The 17,418-nt window shown below is 46.2% G+C and overlaps 1 protein-coding gene across 1 annotated transcript in view; it reads right to left on the reverse strand.

The window, feature by feature from the left end:
- Positions 1-17,111, reverse strand: part of GSTK1 (glutathione S-transferase kappa 1) — a 36,981-nt gene extending 19,870 nt beyond the window's left edge. Inside the window, exons 1-3 of the mRNA XM_077455396.1 lie at positions 17,007-17,111; positions 7,820-7,901; positions 4,068-4,196 (exon numbers count right to left, since the gene is read on the reverse strand). Of these exons, the coding sequence (XP_077311522.1) occupies positions 4,068-4,196; positions 7,820-7,901; positions 17,007-17,075 (280 nt within the window). The 5' untranslated portion in view covers positions 17,076-17,111. The remainder of the gene's footprint in view (positions 1-4,067; positions 4,197-7,819; positions 7,902-17,006) is intronic.
- Positions 17,112-17,418: the final 307 nt, after the last annotated feature.

Here is a 17,418-nt window from a genome sequence, read left to right on the forward strand (position 1 = left end):
TGGCACAGGCCCGCCAACGTCACAGGACGTCAGACAGTGGAGAAGAGCGCTGGCTTTTGGGGTAATGATGAACAAAGTAGATTTAACTGCTTATTTTGATCCCCCTAGACAAAAAAATTAAAATAAAAAATGAATTTAACCCTTGCAGTGCGGGCATATTGCAAGAGTCATTTTTATAGGTGATTTTAACACCCTTCTATAAGGCAGATTTATAAAGCAGTGAATATGACATTTACCAAACATTCACTGAAGGTAAATGTGTTTTAATATACAACAAATAATTTGCCACCAGTGAATGTTTTCCTAAAGTCACATTCATTGCCGATTGGAGGAGTGGTCAACTGCCACTGATGTGTCTCAGCTGGAAAAGCAAAGCCCAGAAATATTCCACCCAAAAATTGTGACCAGGAGGCAGGAGACCATTTTATTTGATTTAAAAATTGGGGAAAATTTATAAAAAATGGTGTAACTGACCCTGCCGCCAAATTATCATTGCTACAAAAGGGGCGCTTGGACTCTTCCTACTGAAATCCATACCTCTGCACTTGGAAACAAATCTTTCACACCAGTTATTGAAAATTATTTAATTTACGTATTATGGCCCTTCAATAAAATCCACAATTACATAAAATGTAACCTATACTTTAAAAATACTGTGGCTGCTACAGATGACCTTTTCAAAATGCTAGCTGCCTGGCTGTCATGTTATGTTCTGACTTGGAACAACTATGCAGACTAGGAGTTCTAATTTAATTTTGACCTCCAATATGCAAGCTTGTGACTCAGAATGTATTGCACCCAGCAGATACTATTCATGTATGGAGTTAAAGCATAGGTCAAGGCATAATATATTAACAAAAAATAAATAAAAAAAAATGTATGTAGTACGTTTGTGCAATATGTACATATTTTACCACATTTTATCCCCTTAACCACTTCAGCCCCGAACCATTTGGCTGGCAAAAGACCAGAGCACTTTTTGCGATTCGGCACTGCGTCGTTTTAACTGACAATTGCGCGGTCATGCGACGTGGCTTCCAAACAAAATTCATGTCCTTTTTTTCCCCACAAATAGAGCTTTCTTTTGGTGGTATTTGATCACCTCTGCAGCTTTTATTTTTTGTGTTATAAAGAAAAAAAGCGGAGCAATTTTGAAAAAGAAAAAACGCATTATTTTTAACTTTTTACTATAAATATCCCCCAAAAAATATATAAAACACAACATTTTTTTTTCCACAGTTTAGACTGATACGTATTCTTCAAAATATGTTTGGAAAAAAATAAAATCGCAATAAGCGTGTATTGGTTGGTTTGTGCAAAAGCTGTAGCATCTACAGAATAGGGGATATTTTTATTAATTATTTTTTTTAATAGTAATGGCGGTGATCAGCGATTTTTATCATGACTGCGACATTAGGGCAGACAGATCGGACACTTTTGGCGCTATTTTGGGACCATTCACATTTATACAGCGATCAGTGCGATTAAAAATGCATTGATTACTTTGTAAACGTGACTGGTAGTGAAGGGCTTAACCATTAGGGGGCGTTGTAGGGGTTAAGTGTGTCCTAGGGAGTGAGTCTAACTGTGGGGGGAGGGGGGCTACATGTGACATGACACTGATCACCGCTAACGATTACAGGGAGCTGTGATCAGCATCAGTGTCACTAGGCAGAACGGGGAAATGTTTGATTGCATCAGCATTTCCCCATTCTTCCTCTCCATGAGAAGAACGCAGGTAACCCCGCGGACATCGAGTCTGTGGGACCCGTGATCACACTCATGGAGCTCGCGGCGGGCATATGCGCACCCGCAAACCTTTTCTTAAAGGGCAATGTACAGGTACTTTAATATGCCTGTACGTGCCCTTCTGCCGACGTATATCGGCGTGAGCTGGTTGGCAAGCGGTTAAAGACCTTACAAGTGCAGAACAATACCTGTTAATCTGCCAGAAATGCAGTCAGCAGTTAAAGTGGAATTTCACATGAAATCGGAAGTTCCGCTCATTTTACTCCGCTTCTCCGTCATTAGATGGAATTTTTAAGGGAGCGAGTAACCAGTTTTGGCCTCACCACTCCCTGTCTGCAACCTTCTGGCCCCTAGAGCTGGCATATTAACTAAAGAAAACCAATTGTGAATTCTTCTGGGATCTGTGATGAGTAGGCAGTCCAGGCAGAAGGCGGGAGCAAGTACCTGTCAAGACCAGATAACACCCCCAAAAAAAAGCCTGATTATTCTGCACTCTTGTGACGACCCATTTTCAGCAGGCAGAGGGCTGAAGCTCACTGTCAGCTGACATCACAGATCTGGTCCAGGCTGGGATCCGCCCACAACCGGGGATCGGCAGCTGACAGTCTCTCAAGAGGCCACTGAGAACCTAACCCAGGAGGTCCCACCCCATCCACAGCCACGCGCTCCATTGAGAATGGGGGGGGGGGGGGTGCAGAGCAGAAAGCAGTGACTGACAGTCACTAGCTCTATGCTCACAGAGCTCTGAGAACAAAGCAATCAGCGGCCTTTGATCACTCAGCTCTCAGTCTTAGAGCTGGCGAGGACAGGTGCAGCATCGTAACGATGCTGCATCCACCTAGGCAAGTATGGTTCTTTTAAAAAAAAAAAAAAATAGAACACCCAAACTTCTCTTTTAAGAGCTGGTAATTTCAAGAGATTGTCTTTCATTGATCTGATGACAGTAAAGAAACAGTTGATAAGCTGCAACAAATCACTGCACTTGGCACACAAACACTGCTCTTTATGCCTCCCTAATGAATAAGAGAATAAGAGCCCTTTCACACTGCGCCACTGAAAGAAAACGCATATGCATTTTTGATGCGTTCTCTGAGCACCCGACTTCCATCCTGCACCTGTGACAAAAAGCCCACCAAGAACGCATTTTTGATGTTGTTTTGATGCATTTTCTATTTCAATGAGGATGTGCTTTTTTGGTTAGTTTTTTAAACATTCACCAAAACTGCAGTATGCAGGACTTTAACCACTTCAATACCGGGCACTTTCGCCCCTTCCTGCCCAGGACAAATTTTCAACTTTCAGTGCTGTCGCACTTTAAATGACAATTGGGCGGTCATGCAACACTGCACCAAAACTACATTTTTATCATTTTCTTCCCACAAACAGAGCTTTCTTTTGGTTGTATTTCATCACCACTGGGGTTTTTATTTTTTGCTAAAAAGGCCAACATTTTTGAAAAAAAAAAGAAGTTTCTTTGTTTCGGTTATAAAATTCTGTTTTCTCCATCACTGACGGGCTGTGATGGGCAGCACTGATGATGAGGTACTGACAGGTGTTACTGCTGGACAATGATTGGCACTGACATCTGTTTCTGATGGGCACATCTGATGGGGCTGTGCTGATAATCAATCTGCTGATTATCAGCACAGCGCAGTGCATTGAGGTGAGATATTCCATAGGATTTAGGCTGGGTTCACACTGGAGCGATGCGGGAACGCCGCAAATCCGCAGCGTTTTCCCGCATCGCATGCCTCCCGCTGGCAGTTCACACTGCCCTATGCGGACTGCTGGGAGTGTCAGTGAAACCTTAATGACACCCCCAGATCAGTTCGCATATCGCAGTGCGATCTGCAAACTCGGACAGGAATCGGATCGTATGGTGTGAACACCCATGCGATCCGATTCTGCTGCGGACCAAAAAAAGGGTCCCGCGCGAGTTTGCGGCGGGTGCGATGCGAATTCAGCCATACTATCTGTATAGCTGAACTCGCATCGTACAGAGATCGGATGTGATTTGCACTGCAGTGCGGTGTGAATCACATCCGGTTCTCGCTGCCGCAGCGGTGTGAACCCAGCCTTAAAGGAATACATTTGCCATGAATTTCTTTCAGCTTTAAAACACCAAACATGCAGCAAAAACAGATCAGTGTGAAAGGACCCCAAGACCATATAGCGGACACTAAAACCTCTGAATAACCATAGGTAACCGGATTACTTGCCATGCAAAAAAAATTGCAGTATTTGATGCAGATTTCGTGCGATTGCCTATATGATTATTTCTCAGAAACAGCACTGACCAAAGTCAGCAAAGGACTAACCTTTTCTAAACATTACTTGAGCGAAGTCACTTGGCTCTTTCAGAGGAACCTCACAGAATGCAGCTTGTCTCAGTAGATCGTAGTGCATATATGCTCCTTTTTTGGGAACCATTGCAGGTGGAGAATTACCTATAAAAATAAGTTAAATAGAGATATAGATATACTATATATCTTATACACAATATTTTCAGTTTTTGAATGATCTGACATAACCATTGCTTGAAATATTCACCTATAGTATCTCACAAAAGTGAGTACACCCCCTTACATTTTTGTAAATATTTTATTACATCTTTTCCTGTGACAACACTGAGGAAATTACACTTTGCTACAAAGTAGTGAGCGTACAGCTTGTATAACAGTGTAAAATTTGCTGACCCCCCCCCCCCCCCCCAAAAATAACTGAACATACATCCATTAATGTCTAAACTGCTGGAAACAAAGGGGAGTACACCCCTAAGTGAAAATGTCCAAATCGGGCCCAATCAGCCATTTTCCCTCCCCGGTGTCAGGAGTTAGAGTTACAAGGTCTCAGGTGTGAATGGGGAGCAGGTGTGTTAAATGTGGTGTTATCGCTCTCACTCTCTCATACTGGTCACTGAAAGTTCAACATGGCACCTCATGGAAAAGAAACGCTCTGAGATCTGAAAAAAGAACTGTTGCTCTGCATAAAGATGGCCTAGGCTATAAGAAGTTTGGAAAGACCCTGAAACTGAGCTGCAGCATGGTGGCCAAGACCATACATCAATTTAACAGGACAAGTTCCACTCAGAACAGGCCTCACCATGGTCTACCAAAGAAGTTGAGTGCACATGCTCAGCGTCATATCCAGAGGTTGTCTTTGGGAAATAGACGTATGAGTGCTGCCAGCATTGATGCAGAGGTTGAAGGGGTGGGGTTTCAGCCTGTCAGTGCTCAGACCATACGCCGCACACTGCATCAAATTTGTCTGCATGGCTGCCGTCCCAGGAGGAAGCCTCTTCTAAAGAGGTTGCACAAGAAAGCTTATAAACAGTTAGCTGAAGACAAGCAGAATAAGGAGATGGATTACTGGAACCATGCCCTGTGGTCTGATGAGACCAAGATAAACGTATTTGGTTCAGATGGTGTCAAGAGTGTGCGGCGGCAACCAGGTGAGGAGTACAAAGACAAGTGTGTCTTGCCTATAGTCAAGCATGGTGGTGGGAGTGACTTTTTAAAAACTATTTTCATACAGGAGATGGTCAGAGACTGGGGACATGCTACAGGAGACGGCCAGAGACTGGGGACATGCTACAGGAGACGGCCAGAGACTGGGGACATGCTACAGGAGACGGCCAGAGACTGCGGACATGCTACAGGAGACGGCCAGAGACTGCGGACATGCTACAGGAGACGGCCAGAGACTGCGGACATGCTACAGGAGACGGCCAGAGACTGCGGACATGCTACAGGAGACGGCCAGAGACTGCGGACATGCTACAGGAGACGGCCAGAGACTGCGGACATGCTACAGGAGACGGCCAGAGACTGCGGACATGCTACAGGAGACGGCCAGAGACTGCGGACATGCTACAGGAGACGGCCAGAGACTGCGGACATGCTACAGGAGACGGCCAGAGACTGCGGACATGCTACAGGAGACGGCCAGAGACTGCGGACATGCTACAGGAGACGGCCAGAGACTGCGGACATGCTACAGGAGACGGCCAGAGACTGCAGACATGCTACAGGAGACGGCCAGAGACTGCAGACATGCTACAGGAGACGGCCAGAGACTGCAGACATGCTACAGGAGACGGCCAGAGACTGCAGACATGCTACAGGAGACGGCCAGAGACTGCAGACATGCTACAGGAGACGGCCAGAGACTGCAGACATGCTACAGGAGACGGCCAGAGACTGCAGACATGCTACAGGAGACGGCCAGAGACTGCAGACATGCTACAGGAGACGGCCAGAGACTGCAGACATGCTACAGGAGACGGCCAGAGACTGCAGACATGCTACAGGAGACGGCCAGAGACTGCAGACATGCTACAGGAGACGGCCAGAGACTGCAGACATGCTACAGGAGACGGCCAGAGACTGCAGACATGCTACAGGAGACGGCCAGAGACTGCAGACATGCTACAGGAGACGGCCAGAGACTGCAGACATGCTACAGGAGACGGCCAGAGACTGCAGACATGCTACAGGAGACGGCCAGAGACTGCAGACATGCTACAGGAGACGGCCAGAGACTGCAGACATGCTACAGGAGACGGCCAGAGACTGCAGACATGCTACAGGAGACGGCCAGAGACTGCAGACATGCTACAGGAGACGGCCAGAGACTGCAGACATGCTACAGGAGACGGCCAGAGACTGCAGACATGCTACAGGAGACGGCCAGAGACTGCAGACATGCTACAGGAGACGGCCAGAGACTGCAGACATGCTACAGGAGACGGCCAGAGACTGCAGACATGCTACAGGAGACGGCCAGAGACTGCAGACATGCTACAGGAGACGGCCAGAGACTGCAGACATGCTACAGGAGACGGCCAGAGACTGCAGACATGCTACAGGAGACGGCCAGAGACTGCAGACATGCTACAGGAGACGGCCAGAGACTGCAGACATGCTACAGGAGACGGCCAGAGACTGCAGACATGCTACAGGAGACGGCCAGAGACTGCAGACATGCTACAGGAGACGGCCAGAGACTGCAGACATGCTACAGGAGACGGCCAGAGACTGCATACATGCTGATCCATGGTGTGCTGGCAAATATCTCCATTGTGACTTCCCGAACCAGTTCCCAGGTGCTTGTTGCTGCAGCACCCAAATCATTTAGAGCTTATCCAGGGATATTTGCGATGGGAATATGCAGTATATCATGTAACACTGTATGCAAATTACATTTTTTTATTTTTTTTTTCAAATAGAGCTTTCTTTTGGTGTTTTTTTTTTTTTTTTTTGCGATATAAACTAAAAAAGTTTTGCAGAAACACACTACTGTCTATATGGATGTAGTTCACATCTGTGCATTTTATGGAAAGGGCAAGGGACTTTTTTCTGTTTTTGGCTCCATAGACTTCAATGTATGAAAATGAAAAACGCAAAATGCACCAGCAACCTGCATAGGTGTGAATCAGGCCTAATACAGTGATCAGTACTAATACTACACACCAGGGATATGCAATTAGTGGACCTCCAGCTGTTGCAAAACTACAAGTCCCATCATGCCTCTGGCTGTCATGCTTGTGGCTGTCAGAGTCTTGCTATGCCTCATGGGACTTGTAGTTCTGCAACAGCTGGAGGTCCGTTAATAGCATATCCTTGCTATACGCGGTCACTAAAATTCTAATGTAATGACACAGGCTGTGATGGAGTTAACATCTAGGGGCGATCAAGTTATGTGTGTGCCTAACAATGTGTAATGTGTGTATTATGTTGTACTCGAACCAAGCACCCTTTGTTTTTTCTCTGCTTTGAGGGGGGGCGGCAACATGTTCGGAGCTCCGTGTTAACAACACAGAGCTCCCTTCCGTGAATGATGAAGCCGATCAACAGGTCCCGGCGATCAACCATTAGTCGGGACCCGCTGATCGGCTTAAGCTGTAACAAATCACAGCCGAGGAGGCAGGCTCCCATGCCCCCTACCCGAAAGTGCAGATTATGTACCAGATACGTGATCCAGCGCAGAGCGGCCCTCCTGCAGCAGTATTAATCTGTGTGGGGCAGTCAGCAAGCGGTTAAAGTACTTTGCTCAGTTCTGGTTTGCATACCTGTGGCATTCATTATTCCCCCGAGGAGTCCAGGCCGAAGCTGAACATCTACATTCCATATATTTCTATATCGGCACATGATCTGATACAAAGAGAAATGTAACATTTATTTCATGCATACGTATATCTTATCACATACCCATACATATCTGATGTCTAAATAACATCCTTATGCTTTGTTTCACAAATGCATTTTTTTCTGTAAAACACTGCACCGACACTGTGTAGGAAGTTAGTCCAGCTAGGCCTCAAAATACACTTTTTGGCCCCTGTGCATTAAAGCCCAGCATTTCCGTGCACCTGGGAGATACAGATGCAGCATCCAGCCCTGCTGCCTGTCAAAGCCTGGCAGGCTAAAAATACACCGCGGCTGGGCATTATACTGAGTGGTACTTGTGTTTAGGACCCTCTGTGTTCAGGGACATATGTCCGAAACGCATTCATGGCTTTGACAGACTGTAGGTAGTGGGGCTGGATGCTGCACCTGTGCCTCCTAGAAGTTCGAAAATTAAGAGACTTGCTGCACAGGGGCTAAACACCTAGTGTGCATAACTTCAAAAAAAATAAAATAAAAGACTTCACTCATACACATTTCTACACATTTCTGGAGAGAGATGGGGCTCAGGTAAGTATTAGAGGGGCTGAGGGGACAGCTGAACACAGAAGGCTTTTTATCTTAATGCATTAAGATAAAAAAAAAAATGAAAAGTCCCCACAAGGTGGAATGCCGACCATATGCTGGGAGGCTCAGAACAAGGCTTGGACAGCGGAAGGGCAAGTGTCATAGGGAGATAACATCTCTCCCTTAATTTGTTCTCCTTTATACCTTTAATATGTGGTGTATACAATTAAAATTTAAAAAAACAACAATAGTGAATAGATGAACAGGAAGTTAGCAACTATAGTAGGATAAAGGATAATATATATTATCCTTTATCCTACTATAGTTGCTAACTTGCTGTTCATCTATTCACTATTGTTTTTTTAAATTTTAATTGTTTTTAATTGCTGTTTACTCCTCTACTTTTGTGTGAGCTAATTCAGCCTGTGCAGTTCATTGCTATGCTATTTTATATTCCCCTCCCTCCGGACACCGGCCCCTCCCACTCTATACTGTTTATATTGTAGGCACTATGGTCCCATACTCAAGCTTGACAAAGAAGCGTAGCTGCCATACCCCCTGCAGCACGCATGCTCAGGAAACGCGTCACTTTCCAGTGATGCCATCTGCCTAGGACACTTGCCCTTCCGCTGTCCAAGCCTCATTCTGAGCCTCCCCAGTGTATGTCCGGCTTTCCAGGAATACAGTGACTACAGCGATGGACCCGTCTGCCGATGACCAGATGTGGGACCTTAATTCCTTGATGTGTCTGTTTTATAATGACAACATATGAGATTACTTTTTATGTGCCCAATAAATTGTTTTACATCCTGCACTTAGATGCACCTCTCTCCTTGTCTTTTCAGCCCAGCTGGAACCCGGCTTATGTTCCTCAATGGAGGCTGACCTTCGTGCATGGACTAATTATTACATATCATTCCCCAGTCCCATGGACTTGTTTATGGACTTGATGATACTCTTATGGGAATAAAGTATATTCCCAGGTGTTTGCACCTATACTTATTGTGTATTCGGAGTTCACGCTCTCTGGTAGGTCAGGCCGAAATGACATACGGGAATCACTATTGTGGTACGGCCCCCTCTGCATTCATGGCACCCTCAGTGAGCCATGAATGTACAGCATACTGCGCATGTACAAGTAATGTCATCGGCCAGAGCCCAAGTGAATATCTCCTAAATGGCTCCAGTTTAGGATATATTCACTGTACCTACAGGTGAGACCTATTATAGGCTTACCTGTAGACACAAGTTTAAAATTCCAGTTTAATACCACTTGAAAGACAGTTTTATGAATCTGAAATAGATATATTTTGTCTGGATATGAGAATTATAAAGAGCCTTGCTGTTAGGAGCCAATTGAATTTGAAGTACTATTAATAGTTAATAGCCCACAGCAATCAATCAGACCTCTTCTAATTAAAAGAATAGCTGATTGCTGTGGGTTACTGCTAGGTCCTTTTTGAATAAGCAATCTGTACCGTGCGCTGAGCACATACAGTATATCCCCCACCTATCCCATGGAGAGTAGAATGCTAGCGCCCATTCACACCACAAAAATGCCCTCCATATCTGTTCCTGTATGGTCATTTTGAACAATTTTTTAATGCGTTTTACTGCATTCCAGTACAGTTCTGTGCAGGAAAAAAAAAGCAGCAGATTGTACTTTTCTGCTAAGGGGACAGGACGACTTCACCGCATCAAAGGGACAATGGACGGGGCCATGTACCGGCAAATGTTTAGTGAGAACCTCTAACCCTCAGCCAGGGCATTGAAAATGGTCATGGGTGGGTATTCTAGCATGACTATGACCCAAAATACACAGCCAAGGCAATGAAGCAGTAGCTCAAGAAGAAGCAAATCAAGATCCTGGAGTGGCCTAGCAAGTCTCCAGACCCTAAACCCAAAGAAAATATGTGGCGAGAGCTGAAGGTTCGAGTTACCAAACGTCAGCCTCAAAACCTTAATGCAGGGGGCAGAGGCGTGATGGGACTTGTAGTTTTGCAACAGCTGGAGAGCCACAGGTTGAGCACCCCTGCCTTAATGACTTGGAGAGGATATGCAAAGAGGAGTGGGACAAAATCCCTCCTGTGATGTGTGCAAACCTGGTGGCCAACTACAAGAAACATCTGCGATTGCCAGCAAGGGTTTCGCCACCAAGTCCTAAGCCATGATTTGCGAAGGGGTCAAATACTTATTTCACTGAAAATGCAAATCAATTTATAACTTTTTTGAAATGCCTTTTTCTGGATTGTTTTGTTATGCTGTCTCACTGTTAAAATAAAAACCTACCATTATAATTATTGAATGATCATTTCTGTGTCAGTGGGCAAATGTACAAAATCAGCAGGGGATCAAATACTTTTTTTCCCCCCCCTCACTATATATACTTTGTGCTGTAACAAGACTGTTCATACTGCAGTCCGCTGATTGGCTCAGATTCATCCTATTACTTTAGGCTGACTAGTAATATCAGGTTTCTCTATAGGTGTAACCTCAATATCAGGAACCAACTTTACATGATGAAGTCATGTGACAGTGACGAACGCGCGCGATAACACGAGGCACCGGAAGTGATATGGGGGCGAGCTCGCAGCTCGCTTGTTATAGGCCTGTTTGATACTTCTTATTGTGAGTACCTTTATTTTACTTTTACTGTTTTGTCAATAAACATTTGGAAATACAACACTATTGTGCATCCCCCTTTACATCCCCCCATGCCCCATGCCCCATGGCGAGGTTCATTGGATGCGGACACACCAGGGACAATAGGGGGACTCTGATTCCAGACTAGAGACACACATCAGTGGAGCCGGATACGCCATACTGGACGGCTGCCAAGAAACACATTGAGATATACCCACATGCTGTTACCTTACAGTGGTAAGGTAAGAGCGGGTTCACACAGGGGCGACACGACTTTCAACACGACTTTTGGAGGCAACTTGAACACGACTTGGGCATGACTTGGGGCGACTTACAAAACGACTTTAAGTCGCCCCAGAACAGGTGACTTTTGCCGTGGCTCTGAAGGGGGAACTCCACGCCAAATAAAAAAATGGCATGAGTTCCCCCTCCGAGAGCATAGCAGGCCCTTAGGTCTGGTATGGATTCTAAGGAGAACCCCCTACGCCGCAAAAACGGCGTGGGGGTCCCCCACAGATCCATACCAGACCCTTATCTGAGCACGCTACCCGGCCGGCCAGGAAAGGGGGTGGGGACGAGCAAGCGCCCCCCCCTTCCTGAGCCGTACCAGGCCGCATGCCCTCAGCATGGAGACAAGTTGCTTTGGGGTGGGGGGGGGGGGCTCGCTCGTCCCAACCCCCTTTCCTGGCCAGCCAGGTAGCGTGCTCGGATAAGGGTCTGGTATGGATCTGGGGGGGACCCCCACGCCGTTTTTTTGGCGTAGTGGGTTCCCCTTAGAATCCATACCAGACCTAAGGGCCTGCTATGCTCTCGGAGGGGGAACCCACGCCAAATTTTTTTAATAAATTTGGCGTGGAGTTCCCTCTTGAGAGCTGATAATTCTGTCAGAGTCGCCTCCGTATAGACGGAGATCCGACTTGGAGGCGACCTCCATTGAAATCAATGGGTACCAGTCGCCTAAAAGTCGGATTGAAGTAGTACAGGAACCTTTTCTGAAGTCGGAGCGACTTCAGTAGCGTGCATTAAGACGGCTCTCATTCACTTACATTGATTTTTACATGTTGTCCGACCTGAGGCGACTAGGGGCGACCTGAAGTCGGATCTGAGTCGCCCCTGTGTGATCCGGCTCTAAGGGTACATCTATACATTACTCTGTACAGGAACCAGGAGGTCACCTATCGTCAGCATTTTATGCCAGAGGACTGTCACCAGTACCAGGTCATTGCTAATATACAGCTACTTACCTACCTTGCACCTTATATGGACACTATTTATCTGTTCTGCTTTCACCTATAAGAACATTTGCAGCGTATACCTATATGGAGGAAACTTTTTTTGTATTCTGTTTAGGATTTCACCTATTCCTTCAGGATTTATTGCAATAGTAGTGCACCTTCCTTTTGAGCACTGTTTTTTCGCTTCATGTGCACACCATATGGAGATTTGTCCTATCACTGTACTACGAAGAATTATTTGAGTGTTTGATATACTTTTATTGTCTCATTGATACGCTTTTATTGTCTTATCTGAAGAAATCGCAGGGCATGCAACACATTTTTTATACTGCCTTGGACTGGATATATTGACCTTTGAACATTGCCTCTTTGAACCACATATCTTTCATGGAGCACCTTTGCACTTTATCACGCACAGTATTCAGGTTCATAGCGCAGCACTACCTTCGCTTTATATAACCCGATTTACATTGTTTAAAGCCCTAAACATAAACAAGCATTTAAAGTGTTAATAAACCCACAACAGTAAAATCAATCTGTATATGCAGTAAAGCATACTTGTTATACTCACTGTGGAACCTAAGGGGTTAATCCTTGGCATTGTGTAGGCTGTTTGATCCTGTATTCTCTGATCCTCCCCTTCTTCCACAGTCCCCAATCCATCTCCTGGCAGTATAGGGCCTTGGGGGAACTTTGCACATGCTCAGTTTGGTGTGTATTGCTAGAGAGTTTTTTTTTTTTTTTTCTTAGGAGGGTACATGTGATCAGCGCAGAGCCATTCAGCACTAACCAGACAGAGGGTCAAGGGTCATGCAGCCACCAGATTCCAGAGGTAAGAATCAGCCAGCCCTTGCAGCTGGAATGATCATGGAGGGTATGAGATTGGGTAGGCTTGGTGGCTGCTAAACTAAAGACAGGCTGACAGCGCCCACCACTATTGGCATGCAGAGATGTCTGAGCCTGACTGTAGCTGGCTGCATCTTTCTCTAATTACAGGTAATCTCTCTGTGCGCGGCTACATGCCAATAGCGGTGCCCGCTGTCAGCCTGTCATTTGTGTGGGTAGGCTGCTGCTATTCACATGCCTCCGTCTTTCTCGCACAAGAACCCGCTGATTCTTGCTGCTGGAATTCTGAGGCTGCAAGTAAACAGCCATGTGAAAGCGGCCTTACCGCTCACATTGACTGTGGCTGTGAAATCATGCGACTATCTGAAATCACACAATTTCAAAGCCACATCAGTGTGACTTCGGGTGCGACTTGGAAGATATCCGTGCGGCTTCATGCTCAGATGTCTATGCAAGTTGCACCCGAAATTGGCAAAAGTAGTGCAGGAGCTACTTTTTCAAATCAGCATTGCATCAATTTGAACAGCGCGATTGCCCACAATAGGGTGCGACTTTTCGTGCCATTGGACCTATCAAATCGCATGACAAGCCGCTCCAATGTGAACGAGGGCTTATAGTAGAAGCCAATGTGTTCTGTTCAACAAAGTAAATGTCGCACCGTGCCCCACCTTCTTAGATGTTGTCTAAAGGTGACCATACACTGTAGATCTACCATCAGTTATGTAGTACACGGGTCTGCTTGATTGGATAGAAACTGAAATTTAGGTCTATCCTTGTATTAGATCATTTTGGTAAATATTTAATTGAAGTTGTACAGAGATTGTACAATCAGACTGTATAGTGTATGACCAGCATTAGGGGTGGTAGCAGTAGGGTTGCCACCTCACCCCTTTAAACCCGAACACATATTTCACAGGTTCTGTGGCTGATTAAAGTGATAATTAAACTCACATAATTCATATGTGTTCTGGTTTAAAAGGAAGAAGAGGTGGCAACCCTAGGTAGCAGTCAGCATTTGAGGAAAAAAAAAAAAAAACTGAGAAAACTAAAGCTAGCCATGCACTATACAATCTGATTGTACAATCTCCTTTAGATTTATCAAAATGTACAACAAGCAACCAATCCTATCAGTCTCTTTCCAATCAGGCAGGCCCATGCACTATATACAGTAACGGATGGGAAATCAGGTTTATCTACCATCAATTATGTAGTGGACTAGATACATGATTGGTAAGATTAGGTAGGTGCTCATAATACACAGTTCTGATAAATCTAAATTTAGGTGACCCTAAGAGTCGGTTCACACAGGGGCAACACGACTTCCAGCACGACTTTGGGAGGCAACTTGGACACGACTTGAGTATAAATCACAGCGCAACTTCAACACGGCTTGGGGCGACTTACAACATGACCTTAAGTTTCCCCCAGGCCAGGCGACTTTGACCATGGCCAATCACAGAATAATCAGCTCGAGGGGGGAACTCCACGCCAAATTTTAAATAAAAAACCGGCATGGGTTCCCCCTCCAAGAGCATACCAGGCCTTTAGGTCTGGTATGGATTTTAAGGGGAACCCCCTACCCCGAAGAAATGTTGTGGGGGGTTCCCCCCAAAATCCATACCAGACCCTTATCCGAGCACGCAGCCCAGCCGGTCAGGAAAGGGGGTGGGGACGAGCGAGTGCCCCTCCCTCCTAAACCGTAACAGGCCGCATGCTCTCAACATGGGGGGGTTGGGTGCTTTGGAGAAGGGGGGCTCCCTGCAGCCCCCCCACCCCAAAGCACCTTGACCCCATGTTGATGAGGACAAGGGCCTCTTCCCGACAACCCTGGCTGTTGGGGTCTGCGGGGGGCTTATTGGAATAAGGGGGCCCTCAGATCCCGGCCCCCACCCTATGTGAATGAGTATGGGTTACATCGTACCCCTACCCATTCACCTGAGGGTAAAAAGTGTCAATAAAAAATAAAAAAAAATAAAAACACACTACACAGGTTTTTTAAGTAAGTTATTAGGCAGCTCCAGGGTCTTCTTCCGACTTCGGGGGTCTCTTCCGACTTCTCCTCTCTCTTCGGCCTCTTCTCCCGCTCTCCGGTTCTTCTGCCGGCTCCTGCGATATCTTCTTCCAGCTCTTTTGATAGTGGTGGCCCAGTCTTTTGTGTTGTCTTCTTCCCTCTCCTCTTCCTGCAATGTTAACAAAACGCTCTCTCCCGCTGTAATGCAGTGTGCAACGAATTATATAGGCATGGGGCGTGGTCACCCGCCCCTTATGACGTCACAGTCATGGGGCATGCTGGAACTGTGACATCATAAGGGGCGAGGTCACCATGTGCCATCACCCGGTGACCATGCCCCATGCCTATAAAAGTTTTCGCACACGGCATTACAGAGGAAGTGAGCATAGTGTCTACATCACAGGAAGAGAAGAGGGAAGAAGACGACGCAGAAGACCGGGCCACTGCTAGCAAAACAGCTGGAAGATGATAGCGGAGGAGCCGGCAGAAGAACCGGAGAGTGGGAGAAGAGGCTGGACACCGGGAGAAGAGAGCGGAGAAGTCAGAAGAGACCCCCGAAGTCGGAAGAAGACCCTGGAGCATCTAATAAATTACTTTAAAAACCTGTGTAGTGTGTTTTTTATTGCCACTTTTTTCCATCAGGTGAATGGGTAGGGGTACGATGTAACCCATACTCATTCTCATAGGGCGGGGGGCCGGTATCTGGGGGCCCCCTTATTAAAGGGGGCTCCCGGATTCCGATAAGCCCTCTGCCCGCAGACCCCGACAACCAACAGCCAGGGTTGTTGGGAAGAGGCCCTTGTCCTCATCAACATAGGGACAAGGTGCTTTGGGAATGGGGGGGGTCGCAGGGCGCCCCCCTTCCCCAAAGCACCCACCCCCCCATGTTGAGGGCACGTGGCCTGCTGCGGTTTAGGAGGGGGGTGCTTGCTCATCCCCACCCCCTTTCCTGACCGGCTGGGCTGCATGCTCGGATAAGGGTCTGGTATGGATTTTGGGGGGACACCCATGCCGGTTTATTTAAAATTTGGCGTGGAGTTCCCCCTCGAAAGCTGATTATTCTGTGACTTGCCACGGCCAAAGTTGCCTGGCCTGAGGGCAACTTAAAGTCATGTTGTAAGTCGCCCCAAGTTGTGTTGAAGTCGCGCTTTGATTCATACTCAAGTCATGTCCAAGTTGCCTCCCAAAGTCGCGCTGGAAGTCGTGTTGCCCCTGTGGGAACTGGCTCTTAAAAGGAGATTGTACAACCAGATTGTTTAGTTTACAGTCAGCCTAGTGGTGGTCATAAACATAACGATCGGATTGAAGGATTCTTTACAATATGATCCGATCTATGCATTACCAAAAAGACACATACTGCATCATCGATCGATTTCAAACCAATTGGAATTAATCTGATCAGTCTGGATGGAAATTCCAATCAGCAGACAGCTCAATATAAGTGTATGGGGGCATCAAACCGTCTTTTCAATCTCCCAATTGGACAGAAAATCTATTGAAAAGACTGAGTGTATATACAATGAATAGAGTGCAGAGGAAGGTGGAAGGGTCTGACCTACACTGTGACTGCTTACTATTGTCCTCCTGGGTCATACCAACTAATACTGCATGGGGGGGGGGGGGGGGGCGTTTAAACGAAAAACATAACATCAGCTGCCCCACAATGTAATACATTACAAAAACAGAACCTCCTCCCCCCTCCTATACTGTCATTGAGCAGTCTGCTCCCCCCTCTGCTCTCATCACATAGTACAGCCGCCATAGTACACAGATACCACTGCAGCAACACAGAGCTGACTAGTAATGGGAACTCTCCTTGCAGGTTCTCACCTCAAACCCCAACCAGGAATACGGGGAGACCACATCATAGAAGAGCTCCAGCACCCTCCGCTTAGACATGTCTGCTCCCTCCGAGTACACAGTACACCGCACAGCATTGTGGGAAAAGACAAAGTTTATTCTTTTGATTATTGTATGACCTTGTGCATGCCGCCATCTGCTGGTGACTGCAGTGAGTGCAGCAGGGAAGAAGACATGTAGGCTCTCTCTATAGTATATAATCCACGTGCGGACGAGGCCTTTTCTGGAACTTTTTGTTTACAAGTCTAAAGTAGTAGTTTTTGCTAGAAAACTACTTAATTACTTAGAAGCCCCAAACATTATATATATATATAATTTTTTTTTTTTTTTTTTTTTTTTTTAAGCAAAGACCCTACAGAACAAAATGGCGATCATTGCAATA

This window comes from Lithobates pipiens, unplaced genomic scaffold (genome assembly GCF_037356315.1).
Source record: "Lithobates pipiens isolate NorthernLeopardFrog02 unplaced genomic scaffold, aLitPip1_a1.2 Scaffold_25, whole genome shotgun sequence".
NCBI lineage: Eukaryota > Metazoa > Chordata > Amphibia > Anura > Ranidae > Lithobates > Lithobates pipiens.